The sequence below is a fragment of the Mustelus asterias genome, chromosome 9, assembly GCF_964213995.1.
Source record: "Mustelus asterias chromosome 9, sMusAst1.hap1.1, whole genome shotgun sequence".
NCBI classification, from domain to species: Eukaryota; Metazoa; Chordata; class Chondrichthyes; order Carcharhiniformes; family Triakidae; genus Mustelus; species Mustelus asterias.
This window is the reverse complement of record NC_135809.1, coordinates 36,292,508-36,314,727: the sequence shown is the minus strand read 5'-3', so window position 1 is coordinate 36,314,727 and position 22,220 is coordinate 36,292,508. Positions and strand designations below refer to the sequence as shown.

The 22,220-nt window shown below is 44.7% G+C and overlaps 1 protein-coding gene across 1 annotated transcript in view; it reads left to right on the top strand.

Moving 5' to 3' along the window:
• The window catches only part of fam180a (family with sequence similarity 180 member A), a 91,169-nt gene extending 70,409 nt beyond the window's left edge, over positions 1–20,760 (top strand). The window contains exons 3-4 of the mRNA XM_078219966.1: positions 878–1,228; positions 20,722–20,760. Coding sequence (XP_078076092.1) covers positions 878–1,198 — 321 coding nt within the window. The 3' untranslated portion in view covers positions 1,199–1,228; positions 20,722–20,760. The remainder of the gene's footprint in view (positions 1–877; positions 1,229–20,721) is intronic.
• The last annotated feature ends 1,460 nt before the right edge of the window (positions 20,761–22,220 follow it).

Below are 22,220 nucleotides of genomic sequence, written 5' to 3'. Positions count from 1 at the left end.
GGTCTACTGGTATTATCGCTAGACTATTGATCCAGAAACTCAACTAATGTTCAGGGGCCCAGGGTTCGAATCCCTCCACAGCAAATGGAGGTATTTGAATTCAATAAAAAATATCTGGAATTAAGAATCTACTGATGATCATGAACCCATTGTTGATTGTTGGAAAAACCCATTTGGTTCACTAATGTCCTTTAGGGAAGGAAATCTGCTTTCCACACCTGGTTGGCACTGCTGCCTCACAGCGCCAGGGACCCAGGCACAATTCCAGCCTTGGGTCACTGTCCGTGTGGAGTTTGCATGTTCTCCTTGTGTCTGCATGGGTTTCCTCCGAGTGTTCTGGTTTCCTCCTACAGTCCAAAGATGTGCAGGTTAGGTTGATTGGCCATGCTAAATTGACCTTTAGCGTCAGGGGGACTAGCAGGGTACATAGCTAGGGTTATGGGGATGAGCCTGGGTGGGATTGTTGTTGGTGCAGGCTCAATGGACTGAATGGCCTCCTTCTGCACTGTAGGGATTCTATGGATTCTACATGTGGCTCCAGAGTCACAGCAATGTGGTTGACTTGTAACTGCTCTCTGAACAAGGACAACTAGGGATGGGCAATAAATGCTGGCCAGCCAGTGACACCCATGTCCCAAGAATGAATAAAAAAAAAATTCTTGTGCTGTCTCCTTATCGCTTTTAGCCACTTATTTGCCCTCAATGAGATCTAGGCACAGAGCAAGGATCAAATGTTTCACTTCATTGATTTATATAGTTCATTTCAGCTTTAGAGAGGATCTGTGTAGATTGTTTCCATTCTTTCACAAACCCTAAACAGTTGACTGTTTTTTGTGGTTTTGTCATTTTTATTCATATTTGTTTTCTGCATTTTTAGTTTCTTCTGGGTGGGTTGAACGTAGATGACAACTTAAAATGCCACCTGAAGGATGAAGAACTTGCATCACTGAGAGCAGCAAAGGCGTTTGACGTTATTGTCAATCACATCATCCCCAAGAATATCGTTGATATCCAAAGACTTACTTACAGACTATCCAAGTACATTGGGCAGCTCAAGTCTGAGGACTTTGAGAGGACCCTGCTGACCTTGGTGTTCACCGCTTATCAGGCATCAAGATTTCAAGGACATCAACAGGATACCTGGGCAGAGTCAGTTGTGAACATCTTCCAGGCTTTAATACGTGATTTGAAATCTTAATAGTTCTGATTCTGAGGGCACTGGAAGAAAGTAAGCTTATAAAAATTTAATTTGTGAATATTTAACTCTCCTACTTCTAATGATTTTTTTTTTGGAAGATTCCTCTCATTTCCTGAACTTACAGCAAGCTTTCCAAAGTAATGTTTTGCAGAATCTGCACTGGTATATGACCAGTTTCTGCCCTTTTCACAAAAAGATGGCACAGATTGTGTGCAGTATAAATCTCTTCCCAGCCCAAAACCACAAGAGATGATGAAATGCTAATATCTTGAATATTGGGCCCTTAAAATATAACAAACATCGAGAGGTTCAACCACAAATGCTTGTTGTTTAACTAAACAGCCCAGTATTATTCAGGGATGTGACCCCCTACAAGGACTTGTTAAGCATTGATCTTGAGCCCTTTCCTCCTTACTGAATTGGCACATCAAATCTTGAAACAAATCCATTGAAAGTTTATAGCCATGAATGAAAGGGTTAATTTGAATGTATTATTGACTATTTATTCTAGTTTGGGACTTGAAGTATATCAATTAAATATTTTCCTCACTCCGCCTCAACCAGCCTCAGAACCAACACACGGGGAACCAAGTGTATTTCACCACTTTCATCCCTTCACTGGCTCCTTTGTTCAAGTACAACTCTAATTGATGGGGTCATCATTAGAATCATAAATCCCTACGGTGCTGAAGAGGCCATTCGGCCCATCGAGTCTGCACCAACTCTCTGACAGAGCATCCCACCCAGGCCCTCTCCCCCACCCCATCCCCATAATCCCACACATTTACCATGGTTAATCCATCCAACCTACAAACCTTGGGACACAAAGGGAGCAATTTAGCATGGCCAATCCACCTAACCTACACATCTTTGGACTGTGTGAGGAAACCGGAGCACGCAGAGGAAACCCACGCAGACATGGGGAGACTGTGTAAACTCCACACCGGCCAGTCACCCAAGGCCAGAATTGAACCCAGGTTCCTGGAGCTGTGAGGCAACGGTGCTAACCACTGTGTCACCATGACACCCTTTATGCTGGCTACTAGAATCCCAGGGGAATTGGTGTGGCTGTCAATAATCTGGCACTAAATTCTCACTGATAGAGGCGTGGTGTGAGAGTATTACATTATTACATTATTACTATGGTGAGGGTTCTTCTGAGACTTGCGAGAAAGGGTGGGAGTTTTATTCTGCAGTTTGCTATGCTATTTCTGAACTGGGATGCTAACCACTGATACAGAATACCTGAAGGGATTTCACCTCCTAGTACTGACACCTCTCATCTTCACGGGCACAGGAATAAAACTATAACCTGTTATATGGCCTTATGACCTTAGAAACATAGAAGATAGGAACAGGAGGAGGCCATTTCGCCCTTCACCACATTCATGGCTGATCATCCAACTCAATAGCCTAATTCTGCTTTTTCCCCATAACCTTTGATCCCATTCACCCCAAGTGCTACAGAAAATAAGATTAGTCAGCTATCACTAAGGCAGTTCTGTTAACTAATGGATCCCTATGCATTTCCAGCATATACTATTAAGTGCACATAATTAACCAGAATAGCAAACCTTTATTGCAGATTTAGAAATATAGATAGCCATTCTATTTAAAATACAACATAAAGATGTGATGGAATCGGATGCTTTTAGATGACTCAGTTGAATTCTTGGTTGCAATGATGCCAAATAGAGGAGCAGTTCTTTGGGATTGAGAAATGATGATGTGCAAAAATGCAACCTTACCTCCACCATCTCAGATGAGCTTATTAGGTGTTCATTTCCATTTGCTCGTGTGGATTTGAGGCGATGGTGACAGCCTTTTTGCTAGTAGCTCAAAAATAGCAATTAAGAGCATTATCCGGTGTGGGATTTCAATTATATATCTTGCACACTTTGAGATATAGGTCACAGTCTTGGAAGAACTGAAGAAGCCATATATTATGGCAAACCCAGAAAAGGATAGTAACATGGAATTTGCTCCCATTACGATGACTCTAATCCTTGGGAGGAGGACCTGGAAGAACAGGAGGTTCTGGAAAATCTGACTGTTTGCATTTCAGCTAAAGGGATCTTCTGTTCCAGTCTGAGAAATATCATTACCCAAACCTGGCTGATAACTGAGCTGCCCATATGGACCCTTCACACACCCACTGGATGCATTAAACATGCCTGATTGTAATTGCAGGATCAAATAAATCAGCTGCCACAGGACAGGTTGTCTGGCGTCTGTTGTTGATACAACATCTATTATCATTACCAGAACATTTTCTTTCTGTGCATCTGGTCAAAAATACATTTCACATCGGGGTTGGGGCAAGGTAAAACTGCTGATTTAAAGATTAAATGCATTGTCCTCATTGGAAGAGTACTAAATGTATTTATTTTGTAATCTTCACCCATGGAATCCAAGTATTGCTTCTCACTCTGTACCTGTTTGTTTTTTGAGATCCCCTCTGTGCCCCACTCTTGTGATTTCACTGAAGGGGAGGGATTGTTCAGATAAGAACTCTGAATTTTGCATGGAGTAAGGTGGTGGAAAGTGACATCTTGAACGTAAAATATCATTGTTACCCACACTGGTACGCAGAGCTCACCATGTAAGAGTGAAGTATCCAAAGATATTTGGCGAGACGCTAAACCTTCTAGAATCATAGAATCCCACAGTGCAGAAGGAGGCCACTCAGCCCATCGGGTCTGCACCAACCACAATCCCACCCAGGCCCTATCCCCACAACCCCATGCATTTACTTTAGCTTAGCCTGACACTAAGAGTCAATTTAGCATGGTCAATCCACCTAACCTGCACATCTTTGGACTGTGGGAGGAAACCGGAGCATCCAGAGGAAACCCACACAGACAAGGGGAGAATGTGCAAACTCCACACAGACAGTGACCCAAGCCAGGAATTGAACCTGGGTCCCTGGCACACTGAGGCAGCAGTGCTAACCACTGTGCCAGCGTGACTGGCGATTGCAGGTCACATTTGCATAGGTGCAGTCACTGCGACCAGAAGGTGGGTTTCCGGGAGACACCTTCCTACTTTGAGTGAAGGTAAGTGTCCAGGGCGAGGGCAGCAGAGCGGTGAAGATGATTGGTGGTTGCAGGTCATATTTGCATAGGTGCAGTCACTGTGATCAGAAGGTGGTTTATGGAGGAGCTGCTGTGAAGGGACAGTTAAACCCCAAACACTCCTTCAGTGTTTCCCTCCCTATCTCCTCTTCTAACCAAAACAAAAGTCGGCAGGAGGACTACAAGCAAGGGAGAGGTGAGTTGAGATTCTTTAATCCTTTTATCTGTATAAGTGCAATATGGCAGCTAGGGCAGTGGCATGCTCCTCCTGCCAGATGTGGGCAATTAGGGAGAAATCTAGTCTCCCTGACAACTTTGTATGCAGGAGGTGTGTCCAGTTGCAGCTGCTCACAGACCGCATTGTTCGGTTGGAGCAGCAGGTGGATGCACTGCGGAGCATACAGGAGGCAGAGAGTGTGATAGACACTAGTTACAGGGAGGTTGTCACACCACAGATTCAGCCAGGAGAGGCAGGCAGGTAGTGCAGGAGTCTCTTGTGCTTATTCCCCTTTCAAACAAGTATATCATTTTGGATACTGTTGAGGGGGATAGCCTGTCAGGGGGAGATATCAGCAGCAGCCAGGCCTGTGACACCACAGCTGGTTCTGCTGTGGGACAGCGTTGGGCAAAGAGCAGTAGTAATAGGGGACTCGCTAGTTAAAGGCACGGACAGGCGTTTCTGTGGCCGCAATCGAGACTCCAGGATGGTGTGTTGCCTCCCTGGTGCCAGGGTCAAGGATGTCTCTGAGCGATTGCAGGACATTCTTAAGGGGGAGAGTGAGCAGCCAGAGGTCATTGTACATATTGGTACCAACGACATAGGTAGGAAAAGGGATGAGGTCCTGAAATGTGAATATAGAGAGTTAGGCAGAAGGCTAAAGTGCAGGACCTCGAAGGTAGTAATTTCAGGACTACTACCGCTGCCACGTGCTAGTGAGAGCTCTTCTGGGGAAGGGCTGACCTGTTCAAGAGGGATGGGTTACATCTGAACTGGAGGGGGACTAACATCCTGGCGGGGAGATTTGCGAGAGCCACTCGGGAGAGTTTAAACTAGTTTGGCAGGGGGATGGGATCCAAAGCAGTAGGGAGACAGAAGAGAAGTTTGAGGACAGCACAGAAATTAAAGAGAGTACATTAAGTAGTAAAGGCAGTATCAGTAATCCTAGTACCAGACAGATCAAGCAAAAGCAAGACAGAGAGCAAGGGAAGTCCAGATTAAATTGCATTTATTTCAATGCAAGAGGCCTGACGGGCGAGGCAGATGAACTCTGGGCATGGATGGGTACGTGGGACTGGGATATTATAGCAATTACTGAAACATGGCTAAGGGAGGGACAGGACTGGAAGCTCAATGTTCCAGGATACAGATGCTATAGGAAAGATAGAACAGGAGGTAAGAGAGGATGGGGAGTTGCACTTTTGATTAGGGAAAGTATCACGGCCGTACTGAGAGGGGATATATCCGAGGGTTCGGCCACTGAGTCTATATGGGTAGAACTGAGAAATAAGAAGGGGGAAATCATTTTGAGAGGGTTGTACTATAGGCCCCCAAATAGTCGGCAGGAAATTGAGGAGCAAATATGTAAGGAGATTACAGATAGCTCCAAGAAAAATAGGGTGGTAATAGTCGGAGATTTTAACTTCCCCAACATTGACTGGGACAGCCATAGTATTAGAGGGTTGGATGGAGAGAAATTTGTTGAGTGTATTCAGGAGGAATTTCTCATTCAGTATGTGGATGGCCCGACTAGAGAGGAGGCAAAACTTGACCTCCTCTTGGGAAATAAGGAAGGGCAGGTGACAGAAGTGTTAGTGAGGGATCACTTTGGGACCAGTGACCGTAATTCTATTAGTTTTAAGATAGCTATGGAGAATGATAGGTCTGGCCCAAAAGTTAAAACTCTAAATTGGGGCAAGGCCAATTTTGATGGTATCAGGCAGGAACTTTCAAAAGTTAATTGGGGGAGTCTGTGCGAAGGCAAAGGGACGTCTGGTAAGTGACACGCTTTCAAAAGTGTGTTAACCAGGGTTCAGGGTAAACACATTCCTCTTAGAGTGAAGGGCAAAGCTGGCAGAAGTAGGGAACCCTGGATGACTCGGGATATTGAGGCCCTGGTCAAGAAGAAGAAAGAGGCATGCATAGGCAGCTGGGATCAAGTGAATCCCTTGAAGAGTATAGGGGCTGTAGGAGTAGAGTTAAGAGAGAAATCAGGAGGGCAAAAAGGGGACACGAGATTGTTTTGGCAGATAAGGCAAAGAATCCAAAGAGCTTCTACAAATACAGAAAGGGCAAAAGAGTAACAAGGGAGAGAGTAGGTCCTCTTAAGGATCAACAGGATCATTTATGTGCAGATCCACAAGAGATGGGTGAGATCCTAAATGAATATTTCTCATCAGTATTTACTGTTGAGAAAAGCATGGATGTTAGGGAACTTGGGGAAATAAATAGTGATGTCTTGAGGAGTGTACATATTACAGAGAAGGAGGTGTTGGAAGTCTTAAAGCGCATCAAGGTAGATAAATCCCCGGGACCTGATGAAGTATATCCCAGAACATTGTGGGAGGCTAGGGGGGAAATTGCAGATCCCCTAGCTGAGATTTTTGAATCATCGATAGTCACGGGTGACGTGCCTGAAGATTGGAGAGTGGCAAATGTTGTGCCTTTGTTTAAAAAGGGCTGTAGGGAAAAGCCTGGGAACTACAGGCCAGTTAGCTTCACATCTGTGGTGGGTAAATTGTTGGAAGGTATTTTGAGAGACAGAATCTACAGGCATTTAGAGATGCAAGGACTGATTAGGGACAGTCAGCATGGCTTTGTGGGTGGAAAATCATGTCTCACAAATTTAATTGAGTTTTTTGAAGGGGTAACCAAGAAGGTAGATGAAGGCAGTGCAGTTGATGCTGTCTACATGGACTTTAGCAAGGCCTTTGACAAGGTATCGCATGGCAGGCTGTTGCATAAGGTTAAATCTCACGGGATCCAGGGTGAGGTATCTAAATCGATACAAAATTGGCTTCTTGGTAGAAGGCAGAGGGTGTTTGTAGAGGGTTGTTTTTCAAGCTGGAGGCCTGTGACCAGCGGTGTGCCTCATGGATCAGTGCTGGGTCCATGTTATTTGTCATTTATATTAATGATTTGGATGAGAATATAGGAGGCATAGTATGTTTGCAGATGACACCTAAGATTGGTGGTATAGTGGACAGTGAAGAAAGCTATCTCCAATTGTAACAGGATCTTGACCAATTGGACCAGTGGGCTGACGAATGACAGATGGAGTTTAATTTAGACAAATACGAGGTGATGCATTTTGGTAGATTGAACCAGGGCAGGACTTACTCAGTTAATGGTAGTATGTTGAGGAGAGTTACAGAACAAAGAGATCTAAGGGTACATGTTCATAGCTCCTTGAAAGTGAAGTCACAGGTGGACAGAGTGGTGAAGAAGGCATTTGGCATGCTTAGTTTCATCGGTCAGAACATTGAATACAGGAGTTGGAATGTCTTGTTGAAGTTGTACAGGACATTGGTAAGGCCAAACTTGGAATACTGTGTGCAATTCTGGTCACCCTATTATAGAAAGGATATTATTAAACTGGAAAGAGTGCAGAAAAGATTTACTAGGATGCTACTGGGACTTGATGGATTGAGTTATAAGGAGAGGCTGGATAGACTGGGACATTTTTCTCTGGAGCGTAGGAGGTTGAGGGGTGATCTTATAGAGGTCTATAAAATAATGAGGGGCACAGATCAGCTAGATAGTCAATATCTTTTCTCAAAGGTAGGGGAGTCTAAAACTAGAGGGCATAGGTTTAAGGTGAGAGGGGAGAGATACAAAAGTGTCCAGATGGGGCAATTTTTTCACACAGAGGGTGGTGAGTGTCTGGAACAAGCTGCCAGAGGTAGTAGTAGAGGCGGGTACAATTTTGTCTTTTAAAAAGCATTTAGATAGTTACATGGGTACGATGGGTGTAGAGGGATATGAGCCAAATGTGGGCAATTGGGATTAGCTTAGGGTTTTTTTAAAAAAAGGGCGGCATGGACAAGTTGGGCCGAAGGGCCTGTTTCCATGCTGTAAACCTCTATAACTCTATGACTTTATGACTGCCCATCTTAGACTGCTAACCACAATTCTGGTATTCAAACTCTGAGCTTTCCCATTCACTGGTTAGCATCCACTCCTGGCTGCTGTTGATCCTTTTTGAGCATGTTTAGTATTCACCGGGCCAGGCAACAGCTTCCACAGTGACTAAATGGAGCTCCGTGAAACCTCCGCTGAATTTGCTTAGGGGGTGGTCTCCAATGACATGAGTCATTGATCAAGGTGCACCATAGCAGCAGTTCTGGTTCTCTGCACAGCCTCATTTGTGCCAATTTGCTGTACAAAGGCCTTGGCCATGCATCTATTTCAGGGATCAATGTATATCTGTATCCGAGGTCACCATTGCCGATGTCAGAGCAGCCTTCTCAAAAGTCAACCCATGGAAAGCGACTGGCCTGGATGGGGTACCCGGATGAGCACTCAGATCCTGCGCAGATCAGCTGGCGGGGATATTCGCAGACATCTTCAACCTCTCTTTACACCAATCTGAGGTCCCTACCTACTTCAAGAAGACGACCATCATCCCGGTACCAAAGATAAGCCTGGCAGCGTGCCTTAATGACTATCGTCCGGTGGCTCTGACATCCATCATTATGAAGTGTTTCGAAAGGTTAGTCATGGCACAAATCAATTCTTGCCTCCCAGACTGCCTGGATCTACTACAGTTCACCTATCGTGCAATAGGTCAACAGCAGACACCATCTCCCTGATCCTGTACTCAACCCTGGAACACCTAGATAACAAAGACACCAATGTCAGACTCCTATTCATAGACTACAGCTCAGCCTTTAACACTATAATTCTTATGAGACTCATCTCCAAATTTTGTGGCCTTGGACTCAGCTCCTCCCTCTGCAACTGGATCCTTGAGTTCCTAACCCATAGACTGCAGTCAGTAAGGATAGGCAACAACACCTCCACCATGATCACCCTCAACACCGGTGCTCAGCAAGGCTGTGTCCTCAGCCCCTTCCTATACTCCTTATACACTTCTGACTGTATGGTCAAATTCTCCTCTAACTCAATTTTCAAGTTTGCTGATGATACCACCGTAGTGGGTCGGATCTCAAACAATGATGAGACAGAGTACAGGAAAGAGATAGCGAATCTGGTGAACTGGTGCGGCAACAATAATCTCTCCCTCAATGTTAACAAAACAAAGGAGATAGTCATCAACTTCAGGAAACATAGTGGAAGGCATGCCCCTGTCTACATCAATGGGTACGAAGGAGAAATAGTCGAGAGCTTCAAGTTTTTAGGTGTCCAGATCACCTACAACCTGCCCTGGTCCCTCCACTTGGCTGCTATAGTTAAGAAAGCCCAGCAACACCTCTACTTTCTCAGAAGATTAAGGATATTTGGCATGTCCACTACAACTCTCACCAACTTCTACAGATGCACCTTTGAAAGCATTCTTTCTGGTCGTATCACCGCTTGGTATGGTTCCTGCTCTGTACAAGACTGTAATGAATTACAAAGGGTCATGAATGAAGCCCAATCCATCACTCAAACCAACCTCCCATCCATTGACTCTGTCTACACTTCCTGCTGCCTCAGAAAAGCAGCCAGCATAATCAAGGACCCCATGTACCCCAGACATACTCTCTTCCATTGGGAAAAAGATACAAAAGTCTGAGGACACGTACCAACTGACTCAAAAACAGCTTCTTCCCTGCTTCCATCAGACTTTTGAATGGACCTCCCTCGTATTAAGTTTTGATGTGATTTGATTTATTATTGTCACATGCATTAGCACACGGTGAAAAGTGTAGTTCTTTGTGCACTATAAGACAAAGCATACTGTTCATAAAGAAGGAAACAAGTGAGTGCAGAAAATAGTGTTACAGTCATAGCTAGGGATCTTTCTCTACACCCTAGCTATGACTGTAACGCTACATTCTGCACTCTCTCCTTTCCTTCCTTATGTACGGTATGCTTTGTCTGCATAGCGCGCAAGAAACAATACTTTTCATTGTATACTATTACATGTGACAATAATAAATTAAATCAAATTAAATTGGCAAGACCAAAGAAACCTTCCCTTATGTTTGACTGCAACTTTTCTCAAGAATGTTCTGTCTGATCATTGAATTCCTTAAAGATTGTTTGATTTCTTGATATTATTGAATAGCCTTGGCATCCTAATTTGGTTAGTTTGACATTCACCTGGTTTACTATCTTCTCTCAGATCTATCCTCTGGCCTGTGAACTGGAAAGGGGCAAAGTGTTACCATCATCAAGGTCATTGCACTTGCTAACACTGCTTCCTTAATGATTTTGGTCGCTTTTTAGTAAGGGAAACATAACCTTTGTGTTTTCTGCACTCTATCATATCTAACTTTTGCTTTCAAAGATATCTGCTAGAGGTTGAAAAGCTAATTTTCTACTTGTTAAGGTACCAAACTGTGATTATCATAACTGAACGTGGATTTGTCTGTGTAACTTCCCGCAAACAGAAGTCACTGTGCTCCTAATTGAAAAATGCCATGTTCCCATTTGGGCAGCAGTGTATTTCATGAAAAATAATTGCAAGAAGAGTTCTATTGATCACCTATGTTTTTAAAGTTTATTTTTATTAAATGATAAAATGTTATTGAGTCTTTAATTACTTTAAAGGATTTCATAGAATCCCTTCAGTGCAGAAGGAGGTCATTCAGCCCATTCAAGTCTGCACTGACTCTCTGACAGAGAATCCCGCCCAGACCCTATCCCCGTATCCCCACGTAGTTACCCCACTAATCCCCCTAGACATCTTGGGACATGAAGGGGCAATTTAGTGGGAGAAAACTGGAAGAAACCCATGCAGACACGGGGAGAATGTGCAAACTCCACACAGACAATCACCCGAGGCCGGAATTGAACCCGGGTCCCTGGCGCTATGAGGCAGCAGTGCTAACCACTGTGTCACAGTGCCACCTGTCCAATTCAGGCAAATGTGATTTAAATATATCCTTTCTAGTCCCTTTTTTAATAAATACTAATGTTAAGAAATGATAATTAGTTCAATTGGAAACACTCCCTGACTTTAGGAATTTGGTTGCAATCATGGGTTGCATTCCTGGTAATGTTGCTTTCTCTAATCAATCTGAATGCTTTGGTTTATACTTTCTCTTTCCAGTTTCCACTTTGCCCAGACCCCCAAACTAATGAAGACAGAATCCAGCATCAAGACATTCTTCATGAAAGATGTTTGGAATAAAATTAGAAAAAAAAACATGTTGCCACATTACAAAACAGCTTAAACCAACAGGCGGCACGGTGGCACAGTGGTTAGCACTGCTGCCTCATAGTGCCTGGGACCCATGTTCAATTATGGCCTCAGGTCACTGTCTGTCTGAAGTTTGCACATTCTTCCCGTGTCTGGGTGGGTTTCTTCCGGGTATTCCAATTTCCTCCCACACTCCAAAGATGTGCGGGTTAGGTGGATTGGCCAAGCTAAATTAACCCTAGTTTGAGGAGGATTAAGAACATAAGAACATAAGAAATAGGAGCAGGAGTAGGCCATCTGGCCCTTCGAGCCTGCCCCGCCATTCAACAAGATCATGGCTGATCTGAAGCGAATCAGTTCCACTTACCCGCCTGCTCCCCATATCCCCTAATTCCCTTATCGATCAGAAAACTATCTACCCGTGATTTAAACATATTCAACGAGGAAGCCTCCACCACTTCAATGGGCAGAGAATTCCAGAGATTCACCACCCTCTGAGAGAAGAAGTTCCCCCTCAACTCTGTTCTGAACCGGCCCCCCCTTATTTTGAGGCTGTGCCCTCTAGTTCTGGTTTCCCTTCTAAGTGGAAAGAATCTCTCCACCTCTACCCTATCCAGCCCCTTCATTATCTTATATGTCTCTATAAGATCACCCCTCATCCTTCTAAACTCCAACGAGTACAGACCCAATCTGTTTAATCTCTCCTCATAAGCTACACCCCTCATCTCCGGTATCAACCTGGTGAACCTTCTCTGCACTCCCTCCAAGGCCAATATATCCTTTCGCAAATAAGGGGACCAAAACTGCACACAGTACTCCAGTTGCGGCCTCACCAGTGCCTTGTACAGTTGCAGCAAGACCTCCCTGCTTTTATATTCTATCCCCCTCGCGATAAAGGCCAACATTCCATTCGCCTTCTTGATCACCTGCTGCACCTGCAGACTGAGTTTTTGCGATTCGTGCACAAGGACCCCCAGGTCCCTCTGCACAGTTGCACGATGTAATTTTTCTCCATTTAAATAATATTCCAATTTACTATTATTTCTTCCAAAGTGGATAACCTCACATTTGCTATCGTTAGCAGGGTAACTATGAGGGGTTATGGGAATAGGGCCTGGGTGGGATTGTGGTTGGTGCAGACTCTAAGGGCCGAATGGCTTCCTTCTGCACTGTAGGATTCTATTATTCATTCTCCTCAGAGCGTGTGGTATCAATAGAGTTACCTGATGGCTTAATCCTGTAATACACCCATAGTTTTCGACCATCATTGTGTTTACCTTGTAATTGTCTGGGCCTATACTTGCGTACCATTGCTCCCCATGTACTTGTGAAACATACTCTTCACTGGCGGAGTATTGGAGAATTGGAAACCGAATGTTCCCATGAATGGTTGCCTGCCACCTCTGCAAAGTGCGCTCTCTGATGTTCCACCATCTGAAAATTGAGCTTTATACCACCTCCGAAAAATCCAAGGTGGTCAAATTTCCATAATCCCAAACAAAAGCCACAAGTGTTGGAAATGCTCAGCAAGTCAGGAGGTATAGGAACAGGAGTTGACCATTGAGTCCTTCAGTCCTGTTCCACCATTCAACGCGATCGCGGCTGATCTGTGACAGAGCATCACCTTTGTCTCAATATCAGAAATCTACATTAATTCTCAGATTTAAAATGAACAATTCAATTGTTGCCGTTTGCGGAAGAGTCTCAAACTTCCACCACCCTTTGAAAGGCCTGGTTCTAATTTTAAGTCCTAGATTGGTCAACCAACAGAAATATATTCTTTCTCCCCTATCAGTTCCCCTTAATATCTCAAAAACTTCAAAATTCACCTGCAATCCACAAGGGCTGGCAACTTTTTCACACCACAGACAATGGGAGTCAAATGGTAGAAATGTAAATTCTATTTCTTCCTCCCTATTCATAGAATCCCTACAGTACAGAAGGAGGCCATTCGGCCCATCGAGCCTGCACTGACAGCAATCCCACCCTATCCCGTAACCCCACACTTACCCTACTGATCCCCCTGAAATGGGTCAATTTAGCATAGCCAATCAACCTAACCCGCACATCTTTAGAGCGTAGGAGAAAACCGGAGCACCTGGAGGAAACTCACACAGACATGGGGAGAACATGCAAACTCCACACGGACAGTGACCCAAGCCGGGCATCGAACCCAGGTCCCTGGCTGTGAGGCAGTAGTGCTGACCACTGTGCCACAGTGAAAAGTAACAGCAGAAAGATGAATCTATAGTGATTTTCAATGACTAATAATTACCTCACAAATACAGCTTACTGATTTAGGAAAAGATGAGAAGAGACAAATAGAAAAGGGAATTGATTAGAATAACAAAGTTATGGAAAGTACTGGGCTAAAATCATAACTGCAACAACCGAAATCCATGGTGCTCTCCAGAGCAGTTTAATCTATGAATGGAAATTTGCCTTGCTGCATATGAATTGGACTCCATCCTCATGTGTTAAAGCTCCACCTCATTCTGATGGTGCATGGGGTGGCTCACAGTATCTACTTTATATTTCTCCCAGAGTTACTCACAGCAGTGCCCAGGTAATCTATCTTCAATTCCAGGAAAATTCCAGACAATTCAGAAGGATTGGTAACTCTTGCAGTCAACATGTAACTTAGATATTCCTTATTAACACATGTAACTCAACATTATACCATTTTAATCCTATCAAATATATTTAAGACTACTGTTCGATTAAAAGCAATTCTTAAGTTCTTTATTTTCAGTTAAGTAAGTTATGTAACTGGTGCAAAATTTCCTCAAAGCCCTTTGTCGTAAAAAAAATTGTAAATCCATCATTAGCACTTAAAAAGATCTCCTCTATAATTAGATACAACTGCTGATTTTATTGTTCAAACTGAATAGATCAATGTTCTTATTTGGTCTCAGTGTGTTGGTGATATTTGTGATGTTGGAAAGTTTGTTTGATTGTTTACAGTCCCCAGCTGCTTTAAACTTTTTGTTATTTGGTCAAGGGAGTAGGCTTCATTGGCAAGGCTAGTATTTATTGTCCATTTCTAAATTCTTACTGGAAATGTTGTTGAGCTGCCTTCTTGTGCTGCTACAGTTCATGTGGTGTAGGGAAGAAGTTACAGAAGTTTCAGTATAGACAGAGCCAAGGGATCCCACAACCAATGGGTCTAATCGAATCTCTGCTGTCCTGTCACATCCAGCTGTGAATGGTGGTGGACAATGAAATAACTGAATGGAGGAGCAAGATCCACAAATATCCCCATCCTCAATGATAGAGGAGCCCGCCACATCAGTGCAAAAAATAAAGCTGAAGCATTTACAACAATCTTCAACCACAAGTGCTGAGTGGACAATCCATCTCGGCCTCCTCCTGAGGGCCCCAGTGTCACAGATGCCAGTTGCCGGCCAATTCAATTCACTCCAAGAAACATCAAGAAACGGATGAAGGCACTGGATATTGCAAAGGCTATGGGCTCTGATACTATACTGGCAATAGTACTGAATACTCATGCTCCAGAACTTGCCATGTCCCCAGCCAAGCGGTTCCAGTACAGCTGCAACACTCGCATCAACCCGGCAATGTGGAAAATTGACCAGGTATGTCCTGTACACAAAAAGGGCAAATTGAACCAGGCCAATTATCTCCCTCATCAGTCTACTCTCAACCATCAGTAAAGTGATGGAAGGGGTCATTTTCTTAGCAATAACCTGCTGACTGAAATTCAATTTGTATTCCAGCAGAGTAATTCAGCTCCTGACCTCATTACAGCCTTGGTTCAAATGTGGACAAGAAAGCTGAATTCCAGAGGTGAGGTGAGAGTAACTGCTCTTGATAACAAGGCAGCATTTGACCAAGTATGGCATCAAGGAACCTTAGTAAAACTGGAGTCAATGGGAATCAGGGGGAAATTCTCCGCTGGTTGGAGTCGTACTATAGAAGAGGCCATCTTGCCCATCGAGTCTGCACTGACTCTCCGAAATACCTGGCACAGTGGAAGATGGTTGTGGTTGTTAGAGGTCAGTCATCTCAGTCCCAAGACATCACTGCAGGAGTTCCTCGGGGTAGTGTCCGAGGCCCAACCATCTTCAACTAACTTTGCTCCAACATAGGGGGCGATTCTCCCATCCTGCTGTGCTAATTTTTTAGCGCAGCGGGCTGGGAGAACCGCACGTCGCCGATTCGTGGGATTCCCGTGTGAGTGTTTGTGCCACGCTTGCAACTCCCAGGCCCGGATTTCCGGCGGCGTCTGTGAAGCACCAGAAATTGGCTGGGAGGCGGGTCTAGCATTTAAATAATATTTTACATACTATTTAAATGCTATTAGCGGGCCCAGGACTGAATTCTCCAGGCCCGCTATCATCTCCCACCCCACCAGATTGTTTCACTCCAGCAGGGATTACAGTAGCAGTCCACTTTCGGGGAGCTAGCGGCATGACCCTGCTGGAGTGAAGGGGAGGGCATTTGGGGCCCTCCAGGGGGTCAGGTGGTGGGGGGGGTGCCCCGGGCATGGGCACCTTGGCAGTGCCAGCCTGTGCCCCTGGCACTGCCCTCAGGAAAAGTGCCCATGCTCAGGAGGCATCTTGGCACTGTTCACTGGCATGGGGCATGCCAAGGGGGCAGGGCCTACTGGGGGGGGTCTAGAGGGCGGGGCATGCTATGGGTAGGGTCTAGGGGGCGATCGGTGCGGGTGGGGTGTCCTTCTGTCTCTCTGCATGGGAATCAATGGGGGCTGGAGGGAGACCAGCGATTGGGGTGGGAGGGCGGGGGTCTGCCGGGGGGGAGGAGGGGGGGGAGGGTGGGTGGGGGTCTGCCGGGGGGGTGGGGGGGGGGGATCGTCACTGCTGGGAGGGGGCAAGAGATTGGGACGGGCTGGAAAGAGGGGATTTCGGGGCTGGCCCGCGAATGGATGGGGAGCCGCGATCGGACTGTGGGGAGGTTGGGGAGGAAGCAGCACTGCTGGGGTCCCGGGCTGGCCAGCGATTGAGCTGGCCAGCAAACGAAAGGCTGACACTTCAGGGCCACTGCGCATGCACAGAAGCCCACTGGTTTCAGCCTCTCCAGCGTGAATAGGCCCCGCCCTCTGAAACTTGATGACGTGTGGGAGATTCTAGTCTGAACTCCCACTGAAAAACCAATGTGAATTACTCCAGTTTTCCCACAAACTCAACACTGAGAATTCTTTTGGGTGAATCGCCCTCATAACGTTAGAAGTCGGGATGTCCAATGATGATTGCACAATATTCAGCATGATTCGCCACTCATAAGAACATAAGAACTAGGAGCAGGAGTAGGCCATCTGGCCCCTCAAGCCTGTTCCGACATTCAATAAGATCATGGCTGATCTTTTTGTGGACTCAGCTCCATTTACCCGCCCGCTCACCATAACCCTTAATTTCTTTACTGTTCAAAAATGTATCTATCCTTGCCTTAAAAACATTCAATGCGGTAGCCTCAACTGCTTCACTGGGCAGGGAATTCCACAGATTCACAACCCTTTGGGTGAAGAAGTTCCTCCTCAACTCAGTCCTAAATCTGCTTCCCCTTATTTTGAGGCTATGCCCCCTAGTTCTAGTTTCACCCGCCAGTGGAAACAACTTCCCTGCTTCTATCTTATCTATTCCCTTCATAATCTTATATGTTTCTATAAGATCTCCTCTCATTCTTCTGAATTCCAATGAGTATAGCCCCAGTCTACTCAGTCTCTCCTCATAAGCCAACCCTCTCAACTCCGGAATCGACCTAGTGAATCTCCTCTGCACTCCCCCCCCAGTGCCAGAATATCCTTTCTCAAGTAAGGAGACCAAAACTGTACACAGTACTCCAGGTGTGGCCTCACCAGCACCTTATACAGCTGCAACATAATCTCGCTGTTTTTAAACTCCATCCCTCTAGCAATGAAGGACAAAATTCCATTTGCCTTCTTAATTACCTGCTGCATCTGCAAACCAACTCCTTGAGATTCCTGCACAAGGACACCCAGGTCCCTCTGCACAGCAGCATGCTGCAATTTTTTACCATTTAAATAATAGTCCATTTCACTGTTATTCTTACCAAAATGGATGATCTCACATTTACCAACATTGTACTCCATCTGCCAGACACTCACCCACTCACTTAGATTATCTATATCCCTTTGCAGACTTTCAGCGTCCTCTGCACACTTTGCGCTTCCACCCATCTTAGTGTCATCTGCGAATTTTGACACACTACACTTGGTCCCCAACTCCAAATCATCTATGTAAATCATAAACAATTGCGGTCCCAACACTGATCCCTGAGGCACACCACTAGTCACTGATCGCCAACCAGAAAAACACCCGTTTACCCCCACTCTTTGCTTTCTGTTAGTTAACCAATCCTCTATCCATGCTAATACATTACCCGTAACACTGTGCACCTTTATCTTATGTAGCAGTCTTTGGTGCGGCACCTTGTCAAATGCCTTCTGGAACTCCAGATACACCACATCCACAGGTTCCCCATTCTCCACTGCACATGTAATGTTGTCAAAGAATTCCACCAAATTAGTCAAACATGACCTTCCCTTCATGAACCCATGCTGCGTCTTACCAATGGGACAATTTATATCCAGATGTCTCGCTATTTCTTCCTTGATGATAGATTCAAGCATTTTCCCTACTACAGAAGTTAAGCTAACTGGCCTATAGTTACCCGCCTTTTGTCTACCTCCTTTTTTAAACAGTGGCATCATATTTGCTGTTTTCCAATCTGCGGGAACCATCCCAGAGTCCAGCGAATTTTAGTAAATTACCACTAGTGCATTTGCTATTTCTCCCGCCACCTCTTTTAGTACCCTGGGATGCATTCCACCAGGACCAGGAGACTTGTCTACCTTTAGCCCCATTAACTTGCCCAACACTACCTCTTTCATGATAATGATAGTTTCCCGGTTCTCACCTGCCATAGCCTTCCTGTCATCAATTTTTATTTGTGTCTTCCGCTATGAAGACCGACACAAAATACCTGTTCAATGCCTCAGCCATTTTCTCACTTCCAGTTATTACATCCCCCTTCTCGTCCTCTAAAGGACCAATGTTTACTTTTGCGACTCTTTTTCGTTTCCTCAGCTACTGATGCAGTATGTGCTCAGCAAGACCTGAACAACATTCAGACTTGGGTTTATAAGTGGCAAGTAACATTTGTGCTGCACAAGTGCCAGGCAATGACCATCTCCAACAAGAGGGAATCTAACCATTGTCCCATGACACTCAATGGCATTACCATCACTAATCCCCCATTATCTCCATCCTGGGGATCAGAAACTGAACTGGACCAGCCATATAAATACAGTGGCTACAGGAATAGGTCAGGGACTGGGAATTCTGCAGCAAGTAATTCACCTGCTGAATTCCCAGAGGCTGTCTACCATCTCCAAGGCTGAAGTCGGGAACGTGATGGAATACTCTTTATTTGCCTGGATGAGTGGAGCTTCAACAATACTCGAGAACTCGACACCATCCAGGACAAAGCAACCCATTTGATTGGCGCCTCATCCACTCCCTTCAACATTCACTCCTTCCATGACTGACACACAGTGGCAGCAGTTAGTACCATCTACAAGATGCAACTCACCACGTCTCCTATAGACAGCACCTTCTAAACCCTTGATCTCTTGTTAGGCAGGGCAGCAGGTGCATGGGAACACCACCATCTGCAAGTTTCTCTCCAAACGGCGGCACAGTGATTAGCACTGCTGTCTTAGAGAGTCAGGGACCCGGATTCGATTCCTGGCTTGGGTCACTGTGCGGAGTCTCCATGTTCCCCTGTGTCAGCATGGATTTCCTCCGGGTGCTCCAGTTTCCTCCCACAGTCCGAAAGACATGCTGATTAGATGCGTTGGCCATGCGTACCGTATCCCTCAACATACCCGAGCAGGCACCAGAGTGTGGCGACCAGACGATTTTCACAGTAACTTCATTGCAGTGTTAATGTAAGCCTACTTGTGACACTAATAAATAAACTTTAAACTGATGCCCCGTTTTGAGCTGCTAGATCAGATCTAAATCTATGCTTTAACATAAAGGAGGGAGTGTCCGCAATGTGGAGACAGAACTTCTCAAATATAGTTATTGAAAAAAATAGCATTCTGTTAAGCAAATATTTTTAAACAAGTGTGTTTTGTTCTGTTTCAAAGGGTATTAGTTATTTCCATTCTAAAAAGACTAGCTTAGGTGATTAGATTAGAGTGGCGAGCATATATGTGTTGTCAGGTGTTAATGGGATAGAACTTTTAAATTGATCCAATTCGGAATCAGGATTGATTTATATTTAATTTGTTAATTGTATAGTCAGAGCATTGTGATTGCTTGCTTGGTGAAACTGGTGTCAATATATGTAGAATCATAGGTGCCTAAAGCGCAGAAGGAGGCCATTTGGCCCATCGAGTCTGCACCGACCACAACCCCACCCAGGTCCTATCCCCATAATCCCATGCATTTACCCTAGCTAGTCCCCCTGACACTAAAGGGCAATTTAGCATGGCCAATCCACCTAACCTAACATCTTTGGAGTGTGAGAGGAAACCAGAGCACCCGGAGGAAACACACGCAGACACGGGGAGAACGTGCAAACTCCACACAGACAGTCACCCAAGCCAAAAATTGAACCCAGGTCCCTCGCGCTGTGAGGCAGCAGTGCTATATATATGTATATATATATATATGTATATCTAATATTTTCATATTATATATATATGCAAGCACCCATGACTATTAGTATTTTTGTTTGGGAATAAGATTTTTCGAAGAGGCAGAATGGGAAACACCAATATGCCTCTACAGATTTTTTTTTTTAGCCCTTGCTGCATTTTGAAGCTTTTTCAGAGGAAGGATGTGGTTTAATGTATTTCATATAAAGCTGCATTCCTGAGTGATATTGCTTGAGACAACATTGTGTTATGATAGTGTGCATGAAAACTGCAGTGTGAATATTGAAGATGTAGGATTGAATATGTAATGGGAATGCTACATCAACTGAAAGATTTGGTGAAACAGCTGCCGATATGTCGGGCAACAGGCAAAGTGTCCACAGAATTAGAAGACACTAAATGAATCGATTTAACTCAATCCCTGAGTCCAATGTATTATATTTTACTTCTATTTTGTAAAATTCGTTGTTTCAGCCGGTCAAACTGCTACTGTAATATTTTCATCTAGACTGCAAATGTAATTTCATGACTTCATCACTGTTAATTCACGCACTGGGACCTCCACAGAAACAGGAATCAAAAGCACGGAGATTTCTGACTGCAAAGATTAAGGTCAACTTACGGAAAATGCCATCAGGCCATTGAATGAGACACTGGTGAGAAGCAGCCAGAAACTTAACAACTCGGTGCGATGGGGATAATTTTTTGAGTTTACCATCTATCAGTGACACGATGGAATGGCTCATCTGCCCTTTGTAGCAATTTCCATTCAGATGGTTTCAACAGAATGAAATCCTGATTCTCTCCTCCATGTTGTTCTGCCTTCAAAGCAGCTAGGGGCGCTTCTCACAAGTGATCAAATTGAGGCGTATCTTTAGGATGACACATTTATGTAAGGTGCAGAAAGCAACAAGAATGCAGGACGAGCAATCCGGAGGGTAATGGAGCACTCCTCCTGACCTATTAAAGCAACAAAGGATGTCATTTTAGACCCAATGGACCCACTCCTGATGAAACGTGTGCCTCAATATTGTGCACTTCGTGTATTGCTCCTGTAACTCTGAGAGAAATAATTATCCATGTTGTCATGGATAAATTTTATCTACTTTCTTATTATCCATGATGAGCATGTTTAGTACGCAAGGTGTGTGTATTTTCTTACCATCAGACTGATTGTCCCAATTTAAATACTTCCAAGCCATTTTCGTGAGTTTAAAAATAAAGATTGACGGTTTTAAAAAAGTGATGGTTCACTCATTCATCATACACCCACTATCAGTCACAGAAACATTAGATACACATGAAAAAAACCAATATGATTGCAAAGTATAATTGTCTCAGTCTCTCTTTCCATAGAACCATTGACCCAGGGGGCAGAATTTTACCAGTACGTCCAATAGAGGTTCGTACGATCCCGCCCGAGGCCAACGGAACATGCTGTCCTCCGAGCCTCGCCCGCCCCCAAAATCAGGGCAGGCGTGCCAGTAAAATTCCAGCCACAGAATCCATACAGTGCAGAAAGAGGCCATTCAGCCTATCGGGTCGACACCGACTCTCCAAAAGAACATTTAATCCAAATCCTCCCCTCCGCCCTATCCCCGCAACCCCGCACAATGCCATGATTAATCCACCTAACCTACACATTTTTGGACACTAAGGGGCAATTTAGCATGGCCAATCCACCTAACCTGCACATCTTTGGACTGTGGGAGGAAACCAGAGCACCCGGAGGAAACCCACACAGACATGGGAAGAACATGCAAACTCCGCAAGCAGTCATCCGAGACCAGAATTGAACCTGAGTTCCTGGCATTGAGGCTGTGCTAACCACTGTGTCAGGCCTGTAGTTTCTTGGCAGGCCTGTAGTTTCTTAGATGAGTTAATGCTTTCAGTTGAAGAGAACATTTTGTAGGCATAAGATTCTCAGTAAGTTGCAAAGCTTCTTGTAGTTGAATTTTCCAATAGGTTGGTTC